Consider the following 13,174-nt stretch of genomic DNA (forward strand, 5'->3'; position numbering starts at 1 on the left):
TGTTGTCGGCATTGCTGCGGTAAAAAAATGAGTGGTTGGGGGGGGGGGGGGACTCAGCGTTGCTTTTAGTCATGCTGAGAGTCTATTTGGTATTCATCAAGGGTCAGTTTTTGCAGAACTTAGTGGTTTCTGCATATCATATAGAAACAGTATGTTTTTTTTCTGTGTTGGCTAATCCCGAATCATTACAAAATTTTTATCTTTCAATCACAAATTGTTAAGTTAAATTATTTTCTGTATTTTTCATTATAATTGAAAATATTGAAATCGGTTAAGTTTTCTACAATTTGTTATTGTAAGATTATGTGCTGCAAAAGCAAGGGTTGGAAAATAACGGGATCTACTTAACAATTGCCCCCCTTTTAAGAAAGGGGGGGGGGGGTGGCAATTGTTAAGTAGATTAAAATAACGCATTTTCGACCAATCAGAATCCAGTAAAATTCTAATTCTCAATAGAAAGCTCAGTTCTAATTTACTTCTTTTATTAATAGGGGTGGCAATTCTTAAGTAGATACCAAAGGGGGCAATTGTCAAGTAGATCCAAATAACGGAGGAAAGCAGTAGATTTTTTGTTCTCGCTGTCATTCTGAAAATTTTAGTTGAGAAGCTTGTCAATTTTTTTTATTGATTGTTGGTGTGTAGAACTTCTACTAAGTTTTTCAGATCGAAAATGTGATGTTTAACCTCTATACACACATACTATTTTTTTTCAAAACGGATAGAAAAAATGGTTATGAATAGCAATCAAAAAATTTAGAGTGAATTTAATTCGAATACAAAAGTAGACACCCACCCCCCCCCCCCCAAAAAAAACAACAAAAAATAGCACCTTGAAAAATTTGAGAAAATCATGAAAATATCGATAAGTCAAAAATTTATTTAAATTGGGTAAATTGTACCGTTTATTTTTGAATGTATTGATCTGCAATTTACAATATGAACTGTAATTTAAATAACATTTAAAATTCGCAAATAAAACATATCTATGAAAACCAGTCAGCTAAATGATGTATCAAATTTGACTTCGGCTTGTAAGAAAATCGGAAAAAAAAAATTTAACCGAAAGCAGCGAAGTTGAAAAATGGATTGAAACAAGAAATAATTTGCTTAAAACTTTTACCGAAGATATATCGCAAAAGCACTTGAGGCATTATCAGTGGTATTGTCGTAAAAATTTTTTGAAAATCTGCCCCCCCCCCCCCTCGAGAAAATCCTAGATCCGCCCCTGATGCTATAAATCATTAAACTGTAGATATTTATTAAATTCTAAATCATTTTAGAAGTAAAAACTAGAAACCTGTTTCGAGGGGATTGGTAATTGGATTTTAAATATGATAATCAACTAAACCTAAAACTAATTGAACCCAAAAGACCATATTCCTGAAAAAAACAGGATCCTACAATATCTTTAAAGTATGCTCATGTGCTTGGTAAATCAGACGACAGGCCATTGAGGCGATAAGACCTTAAGACGAAAAATAACTGTTTTTACATGTAAAATGAGCAGTTCGAATTTAAGCGGTTTAAATTTCTCAGAAATAAACTGTGGAGAATTGCGTGTAGCGTCGTTTCAAAGTCACATCAAAAACGGTTGTCGAATTAACGGCTGTTTGTTATTTGTCATCTTATTTGTCGTTCAGCATTTTCTTCTGCTTTGTTTGCTTGACTGTCTCTCATAATTTTCTATTGAGTTCATTGTCTCTGTCGGACCCGTCTCCTTATTGACATTCTTCCCTATCGCAAATACTTAATCAATGCCTAACTTTGGAAGATGCCGTTACGAAAACATCCAGTTCAACTGATCAGACGATTCCTTGTTAGATTCTGTCGTGTTGTTGCATTGAATAGGTGTTTGACATGATGGGAGACGGACTGATCACTAAGGCTGCCTTCCGACACGTGCTGAGGAATCTGGGGGAGGAGATAGACGAGGACGATATTGACAGGATAGTTGACGATGCAGATCACGACAAGGACGGAAAACTCAACTTCCACGAGTTCAAAAAATTATTTTCAGACATGTGAACAAACCCAAAAGCAGAACAGAATCGAACCGAACCAAATGTTCTCTGGTCACCATTATCTGATCACATCTTAGACCATTTAGACTTGCAAATAAACTGAATTTACTTTGATTTTTTGCGCAGGAGTTTTTGTCGAGCTTTACGTGTAGAACTATTGAAACTTCGAGCTCTGCCAAAAAGTTAAAAAAGACCATGTTTGTAAAGACCATGTATTTTTAACCATTTTTGGAAGATTCTGACTAAAAATGGATCATGTAAAAGCAGTACGAAAGGTTGGCAGGGGATCGAGTCGCTAAGAGACAGGGTTAAGCGAGATGAGAATAGAGTAAATCAGATACACTGTATCAATTGACATAGGTTAAACTAACATCGTTTTGTAGAGATAAACTAACAGTGAGATTAAGCCTGACTGAATTTTCACACGAGATTAAGCGCAACTAAGCTTGTGTATCAAAAAGGTGTCAAAGCGTTAACTGGGGTTGAATGTCGCCTTAAGCGTGGCCACTTTTCGCACCATCAAAATAATAGTAGAATAAATATAGAAATAAGCATATAGAATAACGAGGTACCGATAGTGACCTCACGACATCCCCCAAGATGTGACAACTAAGACAACAACAGATAAGCAGAAAAAAAATTGACCGACAATTTTATTTGAAATTTAACATTTGCCGTTTGAGAAAAAAACAGGTTCTGGTGAGATTGGAACTCAGTACCTATGCCGTCCCAGGCATATTTGCTACTTCCTGTTGAAAATTCTGATTCGTTGATTCACATATCAAATTTCAAACCTTTTTGATATCAGATGAGGAGAAAAAGAAGAGAAAGTCCGTAAACACTTTCAAGTTGAATATAAAAAGAAAGTTAATCATGATTTGCATAAGAAAAGCGAAAGAAAAAGTTACCTTTCAAAATCAAATTTCATTTTAAATGCAGCTGATCAAGCATAATAGTGAGATAAACCTTGGAGAAAAAACTTCTGTGTGTCAAAAACTGAAATCATCAACACGTTAGTAACGATCGCATGAATAAAGTGGAAATTAAAACCCAAGGATTTTGACGCAAAAAATCCATTACTCGGTTGCAATACCCTAGCTCTCACAAAAACAAAACTGAATGAGCATTGAAAACGAACGCCGCCGACAGAAAAAAGAAAAAATGTCGATGGTCGCCAATACGCTGTCTTGTACCTGAGACACCGCCTCTTCCATTATTTCATCCAATATTTCTCACTAGTTTTTTAAAATGAATTTTCCATCATCACTTATTGTCTCAATAGTTAGGCTACGCCAAAGATAAACATTCTTCTTTGGTTCACTGCACTTAATTTCAAGGTACCTTGAATAAACAGTTAATTGCTATTATCGTCTTTGCAACTATTTAAACATAGCCAATAGACAGTTGGAACCAAGTCAATGAACAGAACAAAGCAAAAAATTCCAAATTTTTACCTATTTGAGATAAAATCTTTTTGAATAGCAAGAGCATTTTACGATTGACCGTTTTTCGATAAAAACAAACCAAATCAAGAAAACTGGATCAAAATGTACATTTTTTGATTTGGCTAGTATTAATGAAAGCTGAAAGCTCTTTTCGAAATTCGAAGGCGATCACGTTTTTCCGTGACTTTAACCCTTTTCCTATTTGATAACGGAGTTTGCCTTCCTTTTAAATCAAATTAGTTTAGATTAGACAAAAATCAATTTAATTATTAGAAAAATTATCATGATTTGCATAATGAAAAGCAAAATAAAACAATTGAATTTCAAAAGAAAAGGCATATTTAATGCAGCTGATCAAGCATTAAAGTCAGACAAAACCCGAGGAAATCTTCTGTGCGCCAACAATTGAGGTCATAAATAAGTTAGTAACGACTGCTTGAATACATGTTTCCATGAGCTGAAAATAAAAAAAAAACTGGGTTTTTGACGGTAAAAATCTGTTACTCGGTTGTAGTACCCTTGCTCTCACAAACATAAAACTGAATAACCATTGTAAGCAACTGCAGCCAACAAAAGAAAAAAAAAGTCAATAACCGCCAACAGTATTTCATTTACCGGAGACACCGCCTCTCTCGCTATTTCATTCAATTTTCTTCGCCTTTTTTTTAAATCAATTTTCCATCATCACTTCCTTTCTCGATCACTACTTTCTTTTCAATTTTCCATCACCACTTCTCATTTACGCAAAAAACACAAATTTTCTTAAACGCATTCGTCTTGTTGCCTGGTAACTTGAATTAACAGTTAATTGTCATTACTGTCTCTGCAACTTTTCAAAAAAGCCAAAAGACAATTGGAATTGAGTCAATGCACGGAAGGAAACGAAAAAAATCAAAAATATACATATTGGTTCTTAGAGCTTTTTGAATTGCTAGACCATTTAACGATTGACATTTTTTTGATATAATCAAACCAACTCGAGAAAACCGGATCAAATTGTACATTTCGATTTTGCTGAAAAACATGAAAGCTGAACTCTACTTTTGAGATTAGAAGTCGATCACATTTTACGCAACTTTAACCCTTTCCCTGTTTGATACGGGAGTTTGCCTTCCTCTATTTAAATTTACCTTATTCCTAATAAAAATCAAGTTAAATATATAAAAAAATTGATCATTATTTGCATAAGGAATAAGCAAAATAAAAAAAAAGCAAGTGACTTTCAAAACAGAAAGCATATTAAATGCAGCTGATCAAATATAATAGTCAGACAAACCCTGGAGTGTCAAAAATTGAAATCATGAACAACTTACTAACGACTGCTCGAATACTTGATTCCATGAGCTGAAATTAAAACAGGAATTTTGACACGAAAAATCTATTACTCGGTTGCAGTAACTTTGCTCTCACAAACAAAAAACTGAATAACCATTGTAAACAACTGCAGCCAGCAAAAGATGACAAAAAAGTCGATAACTGCCATAACGCTGACTTGTACCTGAGATACCGCCTCTTCTACTATTTTATCCAATATTTCCCACTAAGGTTTCTTTTTCAGTTTTTTGTCATCACTTCTTGTCTCGATAGTCAGGCTACGTAAAAACTCAATTTTTCTTGTCAGTTTTTGTCTTGTTGCCTGGGATACGTTCGTTAGCGGTGGAACAAAAAATTTTCTTTGGTACACTGCACTTAATTTCAAGGTAACTTGAATAAACACTTAATTGTCATTTCTGTCTCTTCAACTTTTCAACTTGGCCGAAAGACAATTGGAATTGAGTCAATGCACGGAAATAAGCACAAAAAAAATCAAAAATTTACATATTGGACCTTAAAGTTTTTTGAATTGCTAGACCATTTAATGATTGACATTGTTTTTGGTATAAACAACCCAATTCGAGAAAACGGGAACAAATTGTACATTTCGATTTTGCTGAAAAACATGAAAGCTGAATTATACTTTTGAGATTAGAAGTCGATCTTATTTTTTGTGTCTTTAACCCTTTTCCTGTTTGATAAGGGAGTTCGTCTTCCTTTTATTTAAATTGAACTTAACGTAAACAAAATCAAATTAAATATAAAAAAACTGATCATGATTTGCATAAGGAAAAAGCAAAACAAAAAACAAGCAATTGACTCTCAAAATAAAATGCATATTAAATGCAGCTGATCAAGCATAATACTCAGAAAAACCCTGGAAAGGAAAATTTTTTTGTCAAAAAATGCAAATTTTGAACATGTTGGTAATGACTGCTTGAATACATGATTCCATGAGCTGAAATCATAACACGTTATTTGATAAAAAACATTATTATTCGGGTGCAGTACCTTTGCTCTCACAAACAAAACTGAATAACCCTTGCAAACAACTGCAGCCAACAAAAGATGGAAGAATAACGCTAACTGCCATAACACTGACTTGAGACACAGCCTCTTCCACCATTTTATCCAATATTTCTCACTAGTGTTTTTTTTTCAATTTTCCATCATTACTTCTTGTGTATATAGTCAGGCTACCTAAAAACACATTTTTATTGTCAACATTTGTCTTGTTGCCCGGTATATGTGCATCAGCGGCGAACAAACATTTTTTCGTTGGTTCAATGCACTTAATTTCAAGGTAACTTGAATAAACAGTTAATTGTCATTACTGTCTCTGCAACTTTTCAACTTAGCGAAAAGAAAGTTGGAACTGAGTCAATGCACGGAAAGAAGCAAAAAAAAGAAAAAAATTTACATATTCAAACAAAGCTTCTTGAATTGTAAGACCATTTAACGACTGACATTTTTTTGATATAAACAAACCAGTTCGAGAAAACCAGATCAAATTGTAGTTTGATTTTGCTGAAAAACATGAAAGCTGAATTTCAATTTTAAGATTTCAAGTCGATCACATTTTTCGTGGTTTTAACCATTTTATTGCTTGATACGGGAGTTTGCCTTCCTTTTATTTAATTTGAACTTATCCTAAATAAAAATCAAAAGGCAAAACGACCAAAATCAAACTTGAACATGATCAAACTTTAACACTTTCAAAGTTAAAAAAGCATCAAGACCTATTAAACAATCTTCTTTACGTTCAATAACTCTTGAAACGCTAATTCTAGAGTTCTACCCAAAAAATTGTACTTTATCAACTAAATAAGAAAAAGTAGAAATAAACCTCGAATTAGTAAAAACTCGGCTACGTTCTTGGAGTCGCATCGGCGACCCAGCGAATTTGAGTCTCACACTAATCACCCAGCCACGGATGCTTAAAATGACCACAAACTCTTCACCAAAAACGCAGCTACATATGCTATTAAACTGTCAGTTTGATGCAGCAAAAGTAGCACCAAATACAAAAAGATTTAAAACTGTATGTTATCATTTGAAAAGCAGAAAGCCGAATGTTTAAATTATGTATTTCAAAAAATTGCGAGAAATATTGACTTGGACAATTTCTCAAATCAAGATTTTCATCATTGTACTACTGTTTTAATCGAATAACTTCTTGCGGTTCATTTGATGAATTAAAAATGCATCAGGGCTGTTAACTTTTCACTAATCAAATGACAAAACACATTTGAAATTAGACTGCTACCGCAGCCTACCCATTCTACAAAGCCATCAAAAGCAGCATTATTTTGCGACTTAGGTTTGAATATTAAGACATTTTGCTTTGCAAGTGCAAATACAGATAAAATTGAAAACATTATATTTGTCTCAATTTCATCAACTAAATGAAAAAAAAAACATAGCCAACAGACAGTTGGAAAAGAGTCAAAGAACGCAAATAAATAGAAAAAATCAAGTTTCAGGAAAAATAAAATTCAGGACTTAAAGCGCATTGACTAAGTTATGATTGACATTGTTTGACAAAATTATTACAATTATAAAAAAATTGGATCAATAGATAAGATATATTTTTTTATTTCGCTGGGAAATCTAAAAACTAATTTCCATTTTCCTCATTTTTACACTTTCGCTATTGGAAGTCGACTTTACCCTCTTTTTAACTAAGGAAATGAACTGAACTTAAAAGTCAAACCGCGGAAAAGTAAAATTGAATCTGAACAAATTTTCCTGCAACTTGTCCTGGAAAAAAATCATCCCGACCGATATACGAATCTGAACCAAGTTCATCGACTTTCAATTAGAAACATCGCTAGCTGACGGTTGGAAAACAGTAATGAACGAAAGGAAGCAACTTTCACTCTAAACAAGATTATTTGAAAAAAATCGACAACAAGGTCTTTTATATGCCATTGGGACTTCTAAGCGTTACACAGAGGCAAAGTTGCACTTCGCATACACAAGCAAAACTATGACCGGTAATGCTAATGTGAAAAACTAAATGAGGAAAACTTTGGGTCTACAAAAATGTCTCAAGTGAAGCACACCAATTATGAGCCTACAGAATTGCTAAGTGACGCAAGTCAATTATGACGCATTAGCGGTACCAGTCAATTTGAAAAAAAAATTACCACATAACATGCCTCAATTTATAGTGGACGCATTTTAACTAGTATACAAAAAAGTTCAATAAAAATATCTGCCCCTGCCCAGGTTCGAACCCTCTTGTTTGTTGCGGGTCTCCTTCCCTCCCTGTACGCTACAGATCCATGATACCTTGAAGGCAAAGTGCTACTTGTAATACAATAGCCTGCGTTAATATCCTTAGCATTGGCTATACTTGATAGCTGGCTATTGATCAAAATGAACACTTTCAAAATGAAAAATTTTGTCGCAACAATATTTGCGTCGCAACAATTTTTGCGACTTAGGTTGGAAAAAAGAGAGTTCATACTAATACACAAGCTTTGATTGTGTGAAAACCGGCGTTTGAAAATAGAAGTCCAGTACAACTTTCATTTTCGGCAGTTCGAGATTGAATTTTCCATCCGTTTACCAAGTGAGTTTGAAGCAGAGTTTGAGCTTCAAAACAATGAAAACTAAAAAATGAATTAACTTACAAAATCAAAAACCACACCATTAAGAAAATCAAAATTAAGCGTGATCGAGAACTTGAGAAAAAAAAGTACTAAATGAGTACATTCATTCCAATCAAAAAAATTGATAAGTTCGACCATAGGCTTCACAAGAAGCACAAGCTTTTTTATGAGTCAAAATATCTGGTAAAGAAAACAAACTAAATTAGCTAGCTTGTATTAAACATCTATAGAACAATTTTACAATATATACAACACAATTCACCAAAACACGATAATTAGCATGTAAGTAGCAAGAAAACGTAAAATACATCAAATGAAAAATTCACAGTAAATTGCAAGATTAATTACTGGGCGTTCATCATTTAAGTCCATTTAGACTTGCATCAGTTCAATACTAAATCTGCGATACACATTCAGTTTATTCGCTCATTGAATTCAATCTTTTTCGTTTTCAGTTTCTTCTTCTCTGAAACTTTCATCATTCTCATCATTGCTCAAACTTCTCTCTTCTTTGTTTCCCAGCATGTCTTCGATTGTCTTGATGGCCTGCTGTGTTTTAAACAGGGCATCTGTCACTGACGCAAAGTCAAATTGCACTTCCAGGCCAGTTGAATTCTCCTGAATGAACTTGTCGATGTCTTGTGCAGTATCCACAGAACTTGCTGTTCGAAAAGAGCAGCTTGTTCCACTGTTCGGTCTCACTTTCGGACTCAAGCTCGATTCGCGCCCATTTTTGGAGCTTGAATCGGCCGTATTTTTGGTCAATCTGTAATGAACGCTATTGAGGACTTCACATTTATCAAATGTATCAGCAGTGGATACTACTGCAAAATCTCGATTATTTGTATTTCTATTTCCCTTCAAGCAAGATTTCGAAGATGAGTCTTTTGAACAAACCGACAGTCGATCTTTAGTTGAATTCACTTCTGTTGACGAGGATGATGCATGTGGCTTTTGAAACGCGGCTTCAGTTGATGAGTTTTCTTTCTGCAAAGTAGAGCGATTGTTAGTGTCGTTGTTATCTTCTGTCAATGAACTCATGGCATCTCTGACGTATCTTGCGCCAGGGGGTGATCTAGGTGGGCTTTCTGTCACTCTATCTGAACTACAGTCCACTTTTACATATGGAGGACTTTTTGGCCTCGATATGATCGACAGACCCGTGAGATCCTTGCATGATCGACTCTCCTTCTTTTCATCTGCAAATTCACAAGGGGGAGGAACTACATGCATCTCACAATTCAGTTTCACACTATCGTCTAATTTTAGCACAGCTCTAGTCGATTCAGTTTTCAATTCTTTTTTACTTTTTGAACATGACGCTTCTGATTCACTCTTTTCTGGACTCTGAGAACCTGGAAGTTTGTGACATAATGATTCATACAAGTCTAAATCTTTCCTGGTCTTCTGGAGAATCTTTTGTATGTCATTTTGCAGTTCGGACTGTTTGTAGTTCTGGGCCGATTGAACTTTTTTGCCGCTAGACTTCATCGAGCTGGTTTTGCTAACTTGGCCAGATTTGTTTTTACTGGGATTCTGGGACGGAAAAGATGAAGTTGTTGAGGCCTGTTTCACGCTCGTCTCCGTATCAAAACTGATTTCTAATTCAGGTTGTTTCTTCGCGTTCACTGAGTTGCAATTGAGTGATTTCTCAGCAACTTTATTTACAGAACCAATGGGTAAATCAAGTATATCATTCTTTGTTGCCTCCACAACAGATTTTTCCGACGTTTTTACACTGTTTTTTGAGCTATTATCACTTTCAATATCACATGAGCTATCACCAAAATTTGTTTTTAAGTCATCAGCACGCTTTCCAGTTCTTGTCTCACTGTTCGATTCGATGTGCTCACCTTCAACTGCACCCTCAAATCCCTTGCCATCAGCAAAATTTGGTCCACAATATCTGTTCTTCCAGTCGCCACTAGTTGACTTTGGTTCAGATAAGATCTGAGTAAATTGCAAATATCTTCGTTCTGGCCTTTCCATTTTTCCAAACGAATTTGTTGTTTTCTCCTGAGGTTTGCGGGACAACGCAGGACTGTCAGCTGATCTGTCTTTCGCTCCGCCCAGAAAATCACTCTTAGAATACGTTCTGTCCGAGTCTACGAAAGTGATAGACTCGACATCTACTACCGTGGTGTCATCTCCGTCAAGATTGCAGTTGGACTGTTCAGATGGGCCTCCCACTGGATCAGGTCTCAAAAGCGGGAATCGAGTGGCTGTTTTTTTCATAACTGAAACGCATAACATCAAATGTTATATTTAAGCTTATCACAATTATAAAACCAAATTCCTTCAATTGAGCCTCGATAACTTTTAAATTAATATCAACTTAATTTTCAAATTAATAACAATTTAATAATCAAAAAATTTCAATTTGATATTAATATAATGACACCAAATGAAGAAAACATAGCAACTGACAGTTGGAAAAGATAATGAACACAAGGAAACAGAAAAAAAGCTGACTTGTTTTAAGAACAAAAACGGCAGCTTTCGAATTTAAAGAAAAAATATATGCCCTTAAAACTCTTTGAATTTTACGAACTTGAGATTGGTACTTTTTTGATAAAAATTAAACCAATTTGGAAAAACTGGATCAAAAATTCAAATTTTTATTTGGCTGGGAAATCTGATAATTAAACTCCAGTTCCGAGATTAGAAGTCGATCACGTTTTTAGTGACCTTAACCTTTTTACTGTTCGATAACGGAGTTCGTCTTCATTTTAGCAAAGGAAATGAAGCAAACTTAAAAAGAAATCAAAATCAAACGGCAGAAAGTCGAAATTGAGCGTGAAGAAAAAAACTGAAAAAATATCAGGACCTATATAAGAAACTTCAGTACGTGTATCAACTCTTATAAAATATCACATGTTTAGAACCAAGATTTATGGAGTTACACTGACTTCAAACGTGCTTTTTCTCGTGTATTTTTGGAGTCGCCAAAAAATTCCACTTGAGAATGCAATACAACAATTAAGCTTTTTACACAGAGGCGAAGCTGTGCTTCGCAAACACAAGCGAGGAAAATGCAAAAAAGAGCTCTGAACAGGCAAAACAAAAAGAAATCAGGAAAAAGGAAACGATTAAAATACACCTTGGGAAATTTTGCTGAGATGAGGAGTAACACTAGCCACCAATTGCTGAGATGAGGTGTAACACTAGCCACCAATAAAGCAGCTGCAGTTTCTTATAAAATTGCCAATGTTATGCACTTAAAATTCGAGCAAAAAAAATAATTCAATGTTCAGGATTTGAATCTCCCACCTGTTGATTAGGAGTCTCATGTCCTCATATTTGCGCCACGGCCGCTTGGAGATAACTAGTGGCTCAGCTAATGCTGGATGCACCTGTTTTAATATTTTAATCTTTGATTGTACTGATACCGAAATGCGTAATTTTCAAGGTTTCAAAAAATGGACTTTACGCAAAACCCTAGCGATTTTCCTACTTAACTAGGGAATTAGCCGCTTATTTAAAGAAGAAAACTACAACTGGCTCTTTCAACTGAATTCTTTATCTCAGGTTTGACTGGGTAGTTTTCGAAAAAAGTGAAAAAAGATTCCAAGAAACAATCAAATATTCAACTGATTTTGTTAACCTAGTTGTTAACCCGAAAAAAATGTACATTCCGATTTGAGCGACTTGTGCGACACTTTTGAAACAGCTGTCAAAGTAAATTTCTAAAAATACTACGCTTTCTTAATTGAAAATGACTTGCGTATAACTTTCGAGAATACAAAGAGATGACTGAGCATAAAATCAAAAAGTTGATAGGAGTGAGTTTACTTTGAAATTCGATGTGTTGCATTGCATTGCATTTCATTGGTGAGTTGGATGCGAAATGTAATGTATAACCACCACTTACAGTTGAAGCATTTAATCTTGTCCAGTTCAGACTGTATCATGTGTTGTAGGATGCGGTTGTCACTGGTGAACACACTCTCACGCTTCTCCTCCGGACACTTCACCCACTGCATCCACTCTCCCGCAGCCAACAGGTAGCTACACAATCACACACATGACTTGTCAGTCATCTTTCTAATTTATCTTTCAGTTCTCCTTTTATGGCTAAGCCTATTTTTACCCCTCCCACCACTGCCATTTATCTTAGGTCATTTCCTCATTCATGTTCAACTGAACAATCAAGGTCCAGAAGTGCCGCGTTCCAGTGGTGGACCCCACGCGCCGTGTACAACCAGTGGCTACTCTCAAGATGGAGGGGCCGAATGGTGGGCTTTAACCCATCAAAATTGTAGAAAACAGATAAGTTTCCAATCGCTGAACGCTATATGTAAAACACCGAAAGCAAAAATTACGCGCTGCAAAAAATATTCTCGATGGCCTGGCGATGGTTCGCTACGCGCGCATCAGCACTTCAGTCCGATAATCGCCAGGCGTTTTCATAAACAATTTTTGTCTCGGTTCTGACAAGCTCGCAACACACTTCAGCCGACACCATTATTATCTGCTGCTTTTGTATTCGGCCAATATTGAATAAGCTGCTCTTAATTTAATTATTTTCTTTTGATATATTCATAATTCTTGAATAATCATCACTCTTGGTAATCATAATTCATAATTCTTGGATTGGTTTCCATCATTTGGCCCGTTCATCATAAGGGACTCAATTGTGTAAACAACTTCTAATGCACGGAGAGAGGACCGGCGCAAGCAGCATGCACGGACTGGAGTTTTTTTGAAGCCTCCTAAGCCCCCTGGATTCCTCCGCCCGTTAATTGGAAACCGCTTTCTTCGAGCAGCACTAAGCACA

The 13,174-nt window shown here is 35.4% G+C and overlaps 2 protein-coding genes across 3 annotated transcripts in view; one reads left to right on the forward strand and one right to left on the reverse strand.

Annotated features, from left to right (window-relative positions):
* LOC134848022 (calmodulin-A-like) overlaps positions 1-2,146 on the forward strand; it is a 39,089-nt gene extending 36,943 nt beyond the window's left edge. The window contains exon 3 of the mRNA XM_063865352.1: positions 1,849-2,146. Within this exon, the coding sequence (XP_063721422.1) occupies positions 1,849-2,025 (177 nt within the window). The 3' untranslated portion in view covers positions 2,026-2,146. The remainder of the gene's footprint in view (positions 1-1,848) is intronic.
* Positions 2,147-8,608: 6,462 nt separating this feature from the next.
* LOC134847525 (uncharacterized) overlaps positions 8,609-13,174 on the reverse strand; it is a 45,459-nt gene continuing 40,893 nt past the window's right edge. For both annotated transcript variants that reach the window (XM_063864579.1, XM_063864580.1), the window contains 2 exons: positions 12,269-12,405; positions 8,609-10,634 (listed from right to left, as the gene is read on the reverse strand). In XM_063864579.1, coding sequence (XP_063720649.1) covers positions 8,833-10,634; positions 12,269-12,405 — 1,939 coding nt within the window. In that variant the 3' untranslated portion in view covers positions 8,609-8,832. The remainder of the gene's footprint in view (positions 10,635-12,268; positions 12,406-13,174) is intronic.

Source organism: Symsagittifera roscoffensis, chromosome 6 (assembly GCF_963678635.1).
Source record: "Symsagittifera roscoffensis chromosome 6, txSymRosc1.1, whole genome shotgun sequence".
NCBI lineage: Eukaryota > Metazoa > Xenacoelomorpha > Acoela > Convolutidae > Symsagittifera > Symsagittifera roscoffensis.